Raw genomic sequence first — 15,821 nt, forward strand, 5'->3', positions numbered from 1 at the left:
CCAGGGAGCTCAGGAGAGGAGGGGTTTGTTTAAGTTAAGCAAAATCCTCTTTAAAATGCAAACAGCATTGGAAGGTTAAGGGGGCTGAGGGGAGAGACACCCCAGGGAAATAATTCCTTTATTCTGAAAGGCTTTTATGCTGATACTTGGAATTAGTTTGTTGAGGAAAAATGTTTTTAGATACAAGGAAGACTAGGGAAAAGAGGGAGAGAAAAAAATTTTGAAGCCGGGCATGCAAGGTCCAAGCTGAACGCCTGGACAGGCAGAGATGAGAGCAGGCAGAGAAGACAGCAAAGGGAAAGAAGTAGCCCTTAAGAGTGTGGGAAAGCTTAACCTGGTTCTTGTTTATCAAGGTTATGCTTCCTTCTTATTCTTCTCCAACCACCTATTTCTACCTTGGGAGAACTGTCTCTTTCCTTCCAAAAATGGAACACAAATAGGGGAGGAATCCCTGGAAGTTTCTGCTTTACTTACCTTTGGCAAAGGGAGAATAATCTGAGTGGGTAGAGAGTGTGGGAGGGTGGAGAATCTGGATGGGTGGAGAGTCTGGGTGAGTGGAGAATTTGGGAGAGTAGAGAATCTGGGAGAGTAGACAATGTGGGTGGGTGGAGAATTTGGAGAGTGGCAAGTTGGAGAGTAGAGAGTGTGGCAGGGGAGAACCTGGGGGAATGGAGTATTTGGGAGGGTGGAAAATCTGGGAAAGTGGAGAGTGTGGGACAGTGGAGAATCTGGGTGGGTGGAGAATCTGGGTGGGTGGAGAGCTGCAGAGTGGAAAATCTGGGTGGAGAATTTGGGTGAGTAGAGAACTGGGAAGAATGGAGAATCTGGTGAGTGGAGAACCTGGGTGAGTGGAGAATTTGGGAGAGTGGAGAATCTGGGTGAGTGGAGAGTATGAGAGAGTGGAGAATCTGGGAAAGTGGAGAGTGTGGGTGTGTGGAGAATCTGGGAGAATGGCAAGTTGGAGAATGAAGAGTGTGGGCAGGAGAGAACGTGGGTGAATGGAGTATTTGGGAGGGTGGAGAATCTGGGAGTATGGAGAGTGTGGGAGAGTGGAGTATGTGGGTGGGTGGAGAATGTGGGAGAATGGAGAATTTGGGAGTGGAGAATCTGGGTAAGTAGAGACTTTGGGAATATGGAGAGTGTGGAAGAGTGGAGAGTGGGTGAGTGGAGAATTTGGGAGAGTGGAGAATCTGGGAGTGTGGAGAGTGGGAGAATGGAGAGTGTGGGTGGGTGGAGAATCTGGGAGAGTGGAGAGTGTGAGGGGGGGAGAATCTGGGTGGTGGAGAGTCTGGGAGGCTGGTCTTTAAGGGGAAGGGCATCAGCCCTCACTCGCTGCTCACCCACTCTCAGTTTAGAGGGACCCTCACAGGAGGTTAATGGGTAGAATTCCTCCATGACTACCTTCCTCTTTTTCTCCCCCCAAATCCATTTTCCACATGAGAACTGGCTCCTTCGTTGCTTGATCCTACAGTGAAATAGTCATTGCTCGGCTCCCCCAGCAGAGCTACATGAGGCGAGAGCCGGCATGTGAGATGTTCTGGGTTGCACAATATGGAATTGGTTTCAGGTTCCAGAGTCCATGTGTCACACTTTCCTTGGTTGTCTTAAAAGTGTCAGGAATCATATCCTTTTACACTTTAGGAAGAACAATAGGAAATCCTCTTGTTGAGCCGTTATGGAAAAATGACCTAATGTTTTGGGTAGTTTTTTAAGCTAGTATTTTTTTTTTTTTCCACAGGCAGGTGAAACAATTTTATTTCACAGTTGTCTTTAAAACCACAAAGACACTATGTTCTTCATATAAAAACATCAGTACAGATACCTATACTTTCTAGAAAATGATTATATAGACCCTCTCAAAGAAAAATGCACACCATTATATGGTTTCAGACAAGTTGCTAGGAAAAAACACATCTGGACTGATTCCTACGTACAGATTATTGTCATCAGTACATGTTCCTGCATTCTTACAGATTTGATAATAAACATACAGACTGGCTTGTAACTTAATGTTCCATCGGTTCATCAGCCTTTTCTGCAGGTTCATCAGCAGGCTGAGCAGGCTGTGCCTTTCTCTGTGGTCTTTCTTCAAGACCTTCCAGGAATGGAGATACATCATCATCATCATAAATCGTAAACTCCAAGTCTTTACCAACAATTCCAATGGAAACATTCTTCGTAGTTAGGTCCTGTTCTGCAGGAAGCATCTCTCGTAAGGCACGCAGACCATGTTTAACCAGTTCATTCAAATTGCACTCCATAAACCCAGACATATGTCTCTCCAAGTAAGTACGAGCTGATTGAGAACGGGCTCCAATGGACATGGCTCTACAGTCAAAATAGTTGGCAGATGGACAGGTTTGGAAAATGTGAGGGCCCATATCATCATAACCAGCAATAAGCAGCCCAACACCATATGGTCTCCGGCCATATCGTTGTGTTGGTATCTGGGTCTTGCTTCCAATTAGAGATACAAGACGAGACACAGGAAGAGGTCTGTCAAATACAAATCTGGAATCCAAACACTCCTGGCGCATAAAATTACGTAACAGTCTAGCATCAGCAGTAAGTCCCGCAATTGAGATACCAATATGGTTGTCAACATGGAGAATTTTTTTCTGATGAGCTGCAAGCTCTGACTGTGCTCTCTTCAATGCAACCCACACTGCATGGGTTTTTGATTTCAGACCAACTGTGGCTGAACCTTGCGTGACAGCTTCCACTGCATGCTCAATTTGATGAATCCTGCCCTGAGGGCTCCAAACAGTGACATCATTGTCACCCTGGTTGCGAAACATGGTTCCGGCGCGGGTCTGGCTGCGGCCTCCTGCAGAGGTGCGGGTTCAGGAAAGTTGCCGAAACTACCACTCGGCCTAAGCTAGTATTTTTAAAGTGCTTTTAGCATTTTTCATAAAATTACCCAAGTACTGTCATTATCTGAAATGTGGAGAATCATTCTGAAAAATTCAAGGCTATTTTTCTTTGGGAAAGGGGAGAGACTTTTTCTTACTCAGAAACATATAATCCAGTCTGAATCAATGTTTATAAAACTCTATTCAGTGCCTCTTTAACAGCGGGGTGAGAAACCTGAGCATAGCCAGCCCTTGCACCACCCAAATGTGGAATAAAAGAAAAAGAAATGTTTGGTTGATTTTTCTGTGGCCCACTTTTAAGGCCTTAGCTTCAGAACTCCAAACATACAGTTTTGCACTTTTTTTTTTTTTTTAAATCTATTGGGAAAGTGTTCAGCTCAAAACCAAAAAAGCCCACTTAACAGTGGCTTAAACAAATACAGTGTGGTTGTTTTTTTTTTTTTTCCATATAATAAGAAATCTGAAGGTAGGTGACTGCTGTCTTTGACACATCTAATTTGCCCTGGGTTTTCTCCTGTGGTCATAAAGTGGCTGCTGCAGCTCCATGCATTGTGTCAGAATTCAAGGCGGACAGAAGGGAAAAAATAGAATGCCAGCCATATCTTTCTCCTTTTATTAGAAAAGGAGAAACTTTTATCAGCAATCTCACAGGCTTCCAATTAAGTTTCCCAAACTGAGCTACTTTTAACTGCAGGGGAGACTAGGGCAGTGCGTATTTAGCTGGGAAAGTGAGAAGGGGGTTGAGATTAGCTATGGGGTCAACCAAACAAGCACTGCCCATTCAGCATCTGTTCCTGAGCACACCTTCATCTTCTCCAGGCTCATCCAATGTTTCCTTTCACAGCTGTTGATGTTCTGCAAAATTTGGAAGCATCATCTTTATTCCTCACCAGTACTAGCTTTATATACTTAAGATTCATGCTAAGTGGCTAATGGTTGAGGTCTACTTGTAAAGTAGAATAAAGAGGAACCTAGGAAAACATTCACAGAGCTGTGCCCTGAATTCTTTGTCAATATTTATGCCTATCTAAGTCCACAATAGGGTCTATTCACTCTTCAAGACTCTCTGAGGGTCTAATCAGGGCTAGCATGGTTGTTGGCACTGGTGAAAGTAGGTGGAGTTCTGGTCCTCATGAAGCATAATTTCTAGACACTATGAGATAGAGAACAAGGCACAGATGTGTCATATAATGTCATATAAGCCGAAGACTCTGAAGGAGATGACATTTGAGCAAACACCTGTGTGACGTGGGGCTTTCATTTTTCTGTCCATTTTGATCCATAGTTGCTGCTTTTGGAGGTTCATCCATCTTGAACTCTTGATTCTGTAGTGATCTTCTAAATCTATATCCCATTTCAGGTGCTCCTGGGGCTTCAGCTATACTTCCATTATGCTGTCACTTGGGGATTTATGATTTTTAAATGAAACACATTTTGTTGAAAATTAAATTCACAATGTAAATCTCTAGATAATGAATTTTTTATTAAGATATAATTTCTACAGAGGAAAATTCACCCTTTTAGTGTACAGTTCTGTGAGTTTTGACAAATGTAACCATCATTACACTCAAGATATAGAACAGTTCCATCAATCACAAAGATTTCCCTGTGCCCTTTGTAGTCAGGCTTTGGCCCACCCCCAGCCCATGGCAACCACCGATTTGTTTTCTGTCCTTAGAGTTCTATTTTCTCAACAACATTACATAAATGAAATCATGACAGTCTGTAGCATTTTGAGTCTGATTTCCTTTCACTTAGCATAATGCATTTGAAAATGCATCATGTTGTTTTGTGTATCTGTAAGTTTATTCCTTGTTATTACTAGGTAATATTCTACTGAATGGGTATATTACAGCTTGTTTATCCATTCTCCAGCTGCAGGATGTTTGGGTTGTTTCTGCTTTTTGGCATTTTCAAATGAAGGCAGTCTACCTATTGACATACAGGCTTTGTGTAGACATAGGTTTTATTTCCCTTTGGTAAATGCCCAGGAGTAGGAGTTGGGGGTTGTAAAATAAATATATGTTTAACTTATAGGAAAAGGGCCAAATGTTTTCTGAAATGTCTTTACCATTTTGCCATCAGGAATGTAGGATGGTTCTAATGGCTTCCCATTCTTGACAGTGCTCGACATAGTCAGTATATTTTTATTTTGGCCCTTCTAATAAGTGTGTGGTGGTATTTCGTTGTAATTTTATTTTGTATTTCCCTGATGACTAAGGAGGCTGAACATCTTTTCATGTCCTTATTTACCACCTAAGGTATTTTCTTTGGTGGTATGTCTGTTCAAAATTTTGCTACATTTTATTTTATTTTTATCTTAAGAGAGAATGAGAGAGAGAGAGAGAGAGACTGTGAGCGGGGGTGGGAGGGGCAGAGGGAGAGAGAGAGAATCCCAAGCTTGGAGCCCAATGCAGAGCTCCATCTCATGCCCCTGAGATCATGACCTGAGTCCAAATCAAGAGTTGGATGCTTAACTGACTGAGCCACAGGCGCCCGTAAAACTTTTGCTACTTTTTTAAATCAAGATTTTTTTCTGCTTATTGAGCTTTAGGAAATTTTTATATGTTCTGTATAAAAATTACCCATTAGATCTGTATATAATTTATAGATATTTTTTCCTAGTATGTGATTAGCCTTTTTATCTCTTAATAGCATCTTTCAAATTACAGAAGTTCTTAATTTTTATAGAGTCCAATTTATCAAATTTTTATTTCATGGATTATATTTTTAGTGTTGTATGTAAGAAATCTTTGCCTAATCCAAGGTCACAAAGGTTTTCTCCTAGATTTTCTTCTAGGTGTTTTATTTTAGGTTTTACATTTAGGTATATGATCCATTTGGGGTTAAATTTTAAAGGGTGTAAGGTTTGGGTAGGGACTCACTTTTTACATGTAGCTATCTATTTGTTCCAGCACTATTTTTGCTTCCTTCATTGAATTTCTATTTTACTTTTGTCAAAAATTAATTGACCATATATGTGTGGGCCTATTTCTTTTCCATTTCTGTATGTTTAGCATTCCCTCAATACCTCACTGTAACTTTACAGTAAGTCTGTAAGTCACCTCCCTGACTTTCTTCTTTTTCAGAATTATTATGGCTGTTCAATTTCCTTTGCCTTTTCATCGACATTGTGGGATCACCTTATCGATTTTAACCCCCATGTCATCTTCCTTCTCTGCCTCAGCCAACCCTCTCTGATTCCCCGAAACCTTCATGACCTGACATACACACTTCCTTTCCACTCTCAGAAAAGACAATACTCATCTGAGCACCAACACCTCTTGTTCGGGCATCAGAACTGACTCTCCTTTCCCAGGGTCCCTTCCCTGCAACCTGCCCGGGACCCAGCAGCCTGATTAAGCTCTCTAAAATCAGTTTTCACTGTTAACATTTTTGTTAATAAAACTTTAAAGATCTTCTTGCCTATAAGAAAAAATCCATATTGTTTAGTCTAATGATCCCCTTGGGTCTTTTCTACCTAACTCTATTTTTTTTAAGATTCTATTTATTTGAGAGAGAGAGAGAGATGGAGTGCGTGCATGAGTGGGGGAGGGGCAGAAGGAGAGGGAGAAGCAGGCTTCCCACTGAGCACAGAGCCTGATGCTGGCTCCATCTCAGGACCCTGAGATCATGACCTGAGCCCAAACCAAGAGTCAGACACATAACCAACTGAGCAACCCAGGCACCCCTCTTCCCTTTTCTAAGTGACTATATCCTTTTCCCTTATAATTATTGACTAAATGTCTGGTTCCCCATTAGACAGAGCTGTCTGAAAGCAAAGTACCTGTTTCCTCCATCTCTGAACCCTCAGTGCCTAAAGTAATACTCGGTCAAGCCATTTTGTGATTCTCAAATTGATAAGGTAAAAGGGTATGTAAAATATGGGGAGGGAAAGAATATAGTTTAAAAAATTGTATTCTGCATTATTACAATTACACTTTGACTTATTTTTAGACATGATATTTATATTTTAAAATTTAAATTGAGTGAGAAATATTTATGTTTATCTATTGGTATTATGAATTTAAAAGGCTGAAGTCATGTTAGTAATATTTGTTGAATTAAAGCATTAGTTTACTAGTCCATCAAGACAGTGATACATCCTTCCTGGTTTCCTAGTACCTAGTATAAGGTCTTCTCCTGAGAAAGCAGCTATAGTCTCACTGCTCACAGGACAGACACATTTTCTGCTTGCAGTGTCCAGACAGGAATCATGTGGCTGCTTGATTGAAATTCTAGTAGACAAGGCTGAATCATTCACCCCATTGCAGTAGGTCCTATTGTCCACAGATGGTGCCCTTTGCCCTCTGTACCTTGCAGAAGATCTTTATAGCTGAACTTCTATAATCAGGTGTCAGAACACATAAATGGAGAGCAGGGATGTGAATGTTAACATTGTGCCTTTCCCAATACCTGCCTGATGTCTTGGGGTTCAGAGGTGGATGGTTTCCAGGCCTTAGATGTGGAACCAGGGCTAACACCATGGAAAGGAGTATCATCAGACTTTAGATGTTGATTGCTTTAGGTCTAAAGATCTGTTTACACAGCCTCCCCTGCTATATGGCCTTGCTGTGGTGTTAGGAATTCCCCTAAATCATGGTACCTTTAAAATTCAATCCCAATGGCTTGTAGAATAAGGATTAAGATTCCATCCACTCTAATATGTTCACATTAATTTATTGAGACCTTAGGAATAAACTTGTGACACAGACTATTTCTTGATATGCTCTTTCATTCAACAAAATATTTATTGACCATTTATCTAGTCTGTGTCAGACATGATGCTAGGGAAGCAGGATCTAGAGTTACCCTTCCACGACTGAAGTCTAGTATGTGTGCATGTATGTGTGTGTGCGTGTGTGTTCATGTGTATATGTCATGTAGCATATTGGGGTCATGAACATATTTAGGCCAGGCTGAAGAACTTAGGTTTCATCCTGTAGAAGGTGAAAATCAAGCCAAACTTTAAAGCAGTACACTATGTTCCCCACACTGGGGATGTTCAGTGAAGCTACATTTCCCATGCCCATCACCTAATGAATTCTTGCCCATGGAATCGAGTTGAAGTCATATATCAGTTCAGACCGAAGCAGGTAAGATAAGGCCAAAGACTTCATCCTTGGAAATCATTTTGTTCTAGAAGGCAGTGTTACAAGTTAACCTGCTTGCAACTGGGATAATTGAGAGAAATAAACTTTTGATATGTTAAACCACCAATATTCAGGGTTTAGTGTTTACTATTGCAGAAATTACCTTATCCTGACTAAAATCAGCAGTAGAATCTTATTTCTTTTTTTCTTTCTATTTTATTAGGAAGTTCACACCTTTAACTTTTCTCTGATTTCATATTCACATCTGGTTAAAAAATAAGAATGCTATTTTAGAGCCTGCTAGAGCTGATGGTAGGTCAAATGAAATCATGTGAAATTATGGTGTTGACTGTAAAGTGCTGACAAGTGTAAGAGACCCATCATTTTTAGGCAGCCAGCAATATTGCCTAAGTTAGGAGAAAAAAAGAAAAGAACCCTGATGATTACTTCTTAATGATTTCATCATGAGTGTGCGTGGTTTTGCCATCTTGTGGCCCAGAAGATCTTTTTGCCACAGTAGAAGCCCATCCTTTCTTCTGTTGGATAGGGCATAATTTCCCATTTCTGTAAATAGCGCTTCTTTTAGTGGGCCATTAAGCTTGCATAGATAAAAATTAGACATTATATCAAGATGATAAAGTAAGAAATTGAATCTTCTCTAAATAACTTACTCTACATTTTTCATGGTCTAATTGAAAGAAGAGAAACAGCTCAATTCACCACCACTGGGTGAGGACTTAAGGTATATTAAAACTGTCCCAAAGAGCTTCAACGGCAGTGATATCCTTCAGAATATTCAGAAGTATAGATAATGGTGACCCCTCAACTTTCAGGAAGGAGCTTTAGTAAAGATTGAAACAATTAGTTCCTGGGGATCTAACATCTAACAATTATTGAACACTTTTGGCCACTCACCATTCTTAAAGGCTTCACAAGAATTCCATTACTCAACTTGTCACAACAACCCTCCGAAGGACATTTAATTATTAGTGTCATTTGTTGGATATGGAAACCATGGCAGAGGTAGAAGGGAACGGCTCGAAGTCACACAGTTAGAGAGTGGTGGCACTGGGACCTGACCCCAGCACTCTGGCTATAGAGGCCATGCCTCACTAAAATGATGGGGAAGTTTCGAGTGCCTGAGTTTACCTGGGGATGACTAAGCTACTTCTGCCATCAGGTGGACTGAGCGGTCCAGAGAAAAGCTAAGTTCAGTTACAGAACAATGATCTGATATTTCTTGACACTTGAGTACATGGCTCCACACATTCTTACCCACTGTATCAACAGGAAGTTATTTCAAGGAGGACAGGATGACATTTTGAAGCATAAATGGATGTGGGCCTTCCTACTCTTTTGATAAATCCTTCCCCAGCTCAGGCAGCCAGAGAGCTCTACCCCATCTGCCCTCAGGGTATAATCTTTAGCAAAGTAGGCAGAGAGAAACAAGTGAGTGTCAGGCTTTCAAAAATAAATAAATAAATAAATAAATAAAAGCCTCACGGAGGGCATCTTAACTACCTCGAAAAGAAATGGCTTTTTTCCTGGCAAGAGGAGTGTCTTTTGAGCATTCAGAGCAGAGAGCTTGGAATAAGAAATTTGGAAGAACACAGTGCAGCCAGTTTCCCCTTGATAAAGAAAGGCTGAGGGGGTGGGCAGGTAGGACGGTTCAACAGTGATACAGAATGTGAGGAAGCTTAGACACTGATGAGAAGATATCGTATTACCCCTTCCAAAGGCTTGCACCAAAAAAGGAAGAGATAACACCCACTGAGTTTGAGAGCACGGTATTAAAAGGGGGCTGAAGTCCACTTACTGTATAGGAACGAGGGAATGGCAGGTTCCCCATCTATCACGAGGTGGGGGTGGTACAGATCTGGTCGCCATGTGGGTAGAGAGAGCACCAGAGACAATGCCACTGTTTCCCACAGCCCAGAGCTGGGAGGGAGGCAGTTGAACTTTTCATTCCTAGTAAGGACAAAAAAATTTGGCTGGATTGAGAGGGAAAGAGGGAGATGTGAACACCCGTGTGCCTGAAAGAAACGTGACAAAAGTACTCTGCCTCAGAAACCAGTCTGGTCCTGACCTGGGCCAGACAGGGATCCAGACAAGGGTCTGGAACAGGGAAAACCACTTCTGAAAGCCAGACGGCACTTTTCAAGCTGACACCAACTTGCCCAGATCTCTCCCCAGGTTGGACCCCCTCCCTCAGCCCCATCACACACTATAGAGGCACCAGCCCTAGAGCTTAGATACCTTCCTTGAGTCAGAAAATGGGAAAACCCTTCATAGGCTGCAAAACTGTAATTCTGAGTTCACTCGGAATTAACTAAGATTATGTTTCCTGCCCTGAGATATATTAGTAATGCAAAGAGAAGTTTGGTTGAGCAAGTTTTCCTTTCTCACAAACTACAGTGCATAGCTCGGGAAATGTCTGATGTCCTCGTACAGCCAACCAACAACATCTGTGCCTTTTTCAATGACACAAAGTAAAATTGGACATGATAGAGCTTACCCAGTAAGGGAATGGAAAGTGGAGTGCTCGGTTGGCACACTATAAACAGGTAGTAAATAGCAGACCTCTAATGACTATTTAACTGAGCAAAACTAGTAGTCATTTCCTTATAAACAGCCACATATTCAACCATATGAATGTACTGAAAATGAACATACCGAGTGAAACTATGTAGAAGACATAAACAAATGCATGATGTGAACGCCAGGCCCTTGTTGTAATCTGCAGGAGATAAGATGGGGAGGTCAGGGACCTCAGGAGGTAGATCAAGTTCTTAGAAATGAGTTGTCAATCAAAATATACTGAAAACAAGCAAGTCTACATAAGCTTTCTCAACTGAGCTCTTGCTAAAGCCCCCTGTGAAATAAGTGGGACAGGAATCGAACTAGAATTTGCTTTTCTTATATTAAAGGAGGAAAGATGTGTTAACAAAATTAGTAGCAAGAGAGTAGGCAGGAGGCTGCACTAACAAAGGGAAAAAAACCGTGTCCAATCACCCTCAAGCCCTTAGAAGCAACCATTTACATATCAACAATAGTTAGACTAATCACCTATCATTTGTAGCTTCCCACTGAAGGAGATTCAATAAAAGATCGTCATTAGGCAATATTTAGCAGTCTTGGTTCAAGTTTCTTCCTTCACCTCAGAGTAATAAAAATGAGTTCATTTGCATTATTTTATAGTTTCACCAATTTACTAATTCAGACAAGGTTCTCTCCCAGTTACTTTGAATTAATTTTCTCATCATTAAAATTAGAGATACAGGAAATGTTGCTAGCACATTCACGGGCAAAACGAAAGGCTAAAATGAAGAGTTTCATCTTTGTCTTCCACTTGGACAGGTTCATATTCACGTCCTCCATTCACTTTCTGATTAGCAAAGTCCTATCCTCCTTGGGAATTTCTGGTAGAATTTGGTACTGGAATTTGGTACTGGAATTGAGGAGGTGAACTGGATGGGAACTTGAAATTGGAAACTATGAAGGAAACCAGGGCTTGAGTTGGGAATCTTGAACCCAGGACCGCACAGGGTTGCTCACATGAAGCCCATGATAGAGGAAGTGGGTGGTAAACTCTCCGCTGACCTTCCTGCCTATATCCAAGGACATGCTTAGATAACAGAGTAGGTTAGAGCAGTGGAAAGTGGGGGCAAGAATTTGGGGGTGGAAATGGGAGGAGGGAAAGGAGCTAAGCCCATGGAAGAGAAAGCTAACCAGATCCAGACAGGTATGTCTTGTCTCCTGCCAAGAGAGCTTTGGGGTTCAGACAAGAACTCAAGTGCTAGGCAGGAAAGACAGAAGCCCAAGCATGCAGACCGAACAAGACCTCTGAGACTAGTAAGGCTACAACATGGTGGGTACAGTTTCCCAGGGCTGAATCGGATACTAGGTACTAGTCTATGGCACCACAACTAATTCTATACCCCACCCACTGGAATCCATAACTTACTTTGGTCATGTTGGCTTAGACATGGGATAAGGATGATTTGAATGTTCATGCAGAGAAGGACCTTGCTTGGCGAGTACAGTAAGTAGAGAGACAAGGCAGGGCAGGGGCTGCCCTGTGGAGTCATGGTTAACAAGACCCCCACCTCTATCACTGAGAAAGCAAGCTTTCTGATGAAATGTGGGCAGTTGACAGAGACAGAACACCACACTTCATTAATGTAGTAAATGTTTATTGAGTATGCCTAGCATGGTGCTGGCTTCTGGAGAGAATACGAAACAAAAATCACTCAAGGGGCTTAATGGCTATTATACCTCTTCTGGACACATATTGAAATAGCAGTTGAAGACAGCTGCTGGATTAAATGGCAAGAAGGCAGGTACACTCAGCGGAGAGATGAGTCGGGGGTGGGGGCTTCATGGAAGAAGCAATTCAAGAGGATACTTCAGAGTGGGTGGAATTTAGATCAATGCAGATGAAGGCGGAAGGCAATTCCAGATGGAAAGATGCACCATAGTGTGTAAGAATGAAATGTGATACGTCACAGGAGTCATTTAGAACGATTCCTGGCACCAAGAAAGCCCACAGCAAATAAGATGTTAGGCTATTGTTGTTGCTATTAATTCTGCTACTTTTACTGCTGTTACGATTTTTATTTTTATCATATTTTTACTGCTTTTGGTAAAGAACAGGGATTAAAAGGACACATTTGGGAGATAGTAAAGAGCAGTTCAGACTTTCTTCTTGAGAAGTATGTGCAATAAAAGACTCACAATGAACAAGGGTTTGCATCAGAATTGTTTCTGGATCCACAGTGTAACAGAACGGCCCTGCTCTAAGAGGACCATGGGAAAAAGTTACCCTGAAACATTTAAGCTCGGTGCCCACAAACACCACAGACTGCTTCGTAACTACAAATCACTGTGCTTTAGTCAATGATTGCGTGGGTCAAAAAATGAAATGGAACATCCTAAGCTCCTGGACAAACAATCCCTCTCTTTTATTTTCTTTTCTTGTCCAGTGGTCTAGTTGTTTGAGGGCAAACATGAATAGGCATGAGATAAAAAATGACGTGATTCTCTTTAGTACCTAGAGAGGATGTTGCTAGGACAGAATATAAACACTAGTAGAGAACCAGCAGGGATTTGTTTGTCTGAACATTCAAAATACCCCTTAGGAGCTGTATTCAAAAAAGGGCAAATGAGATTTCAGTGGAGAGTGATTATTGCCTGAGTCTCAGAACAACCCCCTTATTGCTGATTAGTATCCCTTTTGCAATGGCCATTCTCTCTTCATTCTGTTTGCTGTCAGGTTTTATAACTTATCAAAGAGGCTGCAGAGGCAGCGTCCCTGAGAAAGAGCAGTGTGTTTCCTGGGTGCACAAAGCCTTCTTCTCCAAGACAGACTCTCTAGATCTGCAAGCTGATTCCATAGAGAGGATGTACCCAGTCAAAGGTAAATGGCAACAAACTCCAATTTCAGTGTCTGTTTTCTGTCACGGAGCTGGGCAGCAGGGCTGTGCATGTGCATGCATCAGGAGGTGGTTCTGAGGGACTGGGTCCCATGGAGCCAACCTAAGGGACTTGTTCAGCCTCTGCTTTGCTATTTTGTCTCTTGGCTTTTGAGGAAGGCTAGGCTGCCTCCCAGGATTGCTCCCTGCTGAAAGTTTTATTTTGAGTGTTTGCAAAGAAGCAAAGCTCCAGTAGAGAGGTAGATGTTACAGTAATTCTACTTTGTGGAGTAAAAACCAAATCATTTTAAGAACACCCAGAGGATTAAACAAACAAACAAACAAACAAAAACGGCTTGAATTTTTCTTGAAGTATTTTCCTTTCTGGTATAAAAGACCAGTCTGAGACCTGGGAATTATTGCCACGACTTAACGCACCTCCAGGCAGCGTGTGAAATATCCTGACATGCCTGCATTCTGATGCAAGAGGCAGAGAACTTGTTTTCCAGATGCCTGGTTTGTTTCTGACTACAGTCTTATAGAAGAGGGAACAGTATTAGCCTAATGAGGATCATTTCCCCAGTGTGACCCCTGGATGCTTTGAAGGTGAAATTCATCAAAGTCTGATTTACTCATTTGTTCTAGGAGGCAACTTGTTGCAAACTGTGGCACCACAAACAACAGTCAAAGAATCTATTGTTCACTGATGCTCAAAGCACAGGATCTAAAGAGTGTGGTCTTTCCTTCCTTACTGCTATGTTTCTCCTTGCACCAGGCACTGTCCTGGGGGATGTGGGCTCTCCACACTTCTGATGTTCCTAGCAAAAAACTCAGCAATAACCCCTACAAGAAACAGACAACATTTCAAGCACTACTATAGAATTAATTAGAAGTGTTTTTACCTAAGGAAAGGGGGGAAACAAACAAACAAAATCATCCACTCTACAGCCTCTTGGTTAAATGCTACTCAAGATTTACACGTTTTCAGCAGCAGCAGAACAAAAAGACCAGTATTCATAAGAAACTACAGTATAGGTCCTTGCACAGAATGAAAAACTCCTTGATTTAGCTCATCAGGTTTTTTTTTTTTTTTCTGTTACTCTTTTAGTTAAAGAAAACAAACTATACCCATTCACGGTATTGACAATGATAGTTTAACTGGGTCTCTTAAATTCCACTTGTCTCATTATTTGAAATCCTTTTCAGAGTGGAAAACAGGAAACGTACCTTAAAGGAGTAGTAGAAGGAGCCCCACTCCTCCCCTTCCACCACTTCCGTGAAAGTCACCGTTTCGGTGCAGAGGCCTGGGGAAGCATCCAGGGTCTGCGTGGTCCTGCTGGAGGCGTCGGAGTCCGGGCCACGCTCTGTGAGGTTGGCTGGCATGGCTCAGGTGGACTCGAGCCTGGCTGTCCCGGCGCCTGCAGCCCAGGAAGAGTCCAGCTCCCCTCTGAGCGCTGCCCCTCTGCACCTGCTCTGCCTCCCAAGGCCTCTGGCTGGAGCTGGGCTGAGCAGAGGCACAGAGCCCTCCCAGAGCCCACCTCCCTGAAGAGCTCTGCCTGACGCCTGCGAGGACCCACGTGCTGCTCTCTCCTCAGCAGTTATGATCCAGGAGCCGGCACAGCCTCTTCACCCCACCGTCCGGGACGGGGCCGCACCACAGAGCCCGTGGGAGCCCCCGTCACCAAAAGCGATCCATATGGCTCCAGAGACAGGCCTTCCTGCCCAGCTAGGCTTTCCCTAACTTCCAGAATGGAACCCCACTTCTGCTCCAGCTTCAACAATACAGGAACTTGGACTCAACAGCAGACTGATTAATTCAGGTCATGTTGGCTCTTCTGATACCAGATCATAATTATGCATTTGCTTCAGCTGAGCTTGCCTTCTGACTTACAATACTCACCTAGCCATTTACTTAGCAGCCTGTACATTGTTTCAGTAAACATGGGAAAATAGCATATTTGTATTTCACACCGGGGTTTACTCTAGATTTTCACAGGGCACTTCTCAGAAAAGCCTGGGGTCTGTGTTTGTCAATAAGCTACGACCTTCAGAGTCGTGGCTGGGAGTGGTGCCTGGTAAATACCCTTATCAGCTTGACGTTCTTTCATTACCTATCCAAGCAACTTTGTGAGGTAGGCAGGGGATGTATCTTTACGTTCTTCATTTTACCCTAGAAAAGACTAGCTGTCAGAGCTGAAATGACTTGCCCAAGATCCCACAACTGGTGATGGAAATGAGGTAATAACTCATCTCTTCAGAAATTCCTGGGCAGCAGGGCCTTGACACTAACATATATTGATATGCATCACATTTCAAAAGCCTGTTGTGGCATGAAGTTAACACGAGTAAGGGTAAACGGCCAGGTGTAAAACAATAGAGCTAAGCTGCTTGTACTGCAACCAAGCATAACTCCCTGATTGCTCACATGGAAAATGCTCCAAATA

General features: G+C 42.4%; 2 protein-coding genes across 2 annotated transcripts in view; both read right to left on the reverse strand.

Annotated features, from left to right (window-relative positions):
* Nucleotides 1-14,760, reverse strand: part of NPSR1 (neuropeptide S receptor 1) — a 148,913-nt gene extending 134,153 nt beyond the window's left edge. Inside the window, 1 exon segment of the mRNA XM_045865118.1 lies at nt 14,605-14,760. Coding sequence (XP_045721074.1) covers nt 14,605-14,760 — 156 coding nt within the window.
* Nucleotides 1,733-2,867, reverse strand: LOC135362085 (proteasome subunit alpha type-1-like). Its single transcript, XM_064575063.1, has one exon. It carries the CDS (start codon nt 2,796-2,798, stop codon nt 2,007-2,009), a length of 792 nt encoding a protein of 263 aa, XP_064431133.1. The 5' UTR covers nt 2,799-2,867; the 3' UTR covers nt 1,733-2,006.
* Nucleotides 14,761-15,821: the final 1,061 nt, after the last annotated feature.

The sequence above is a fragment of the Mirounga angustirostris genome, unplaced genomic scaffold, assembly GCF_029215605.1.
Source record: "Mirounga angustirostris isolate CCGP_5_RB_7025 unplaced genomic scaffold, mMirAng1.0.hap1 SCAF_12, whole genome shotgun sequence".
Classification (NCBI taxonomy): domain Eukaryota; kingdom Metazoa; phylum Chordata; class Mammalia; order Carnivora; family Phocidae; genus Mirounga; species Mirounga angustirostris.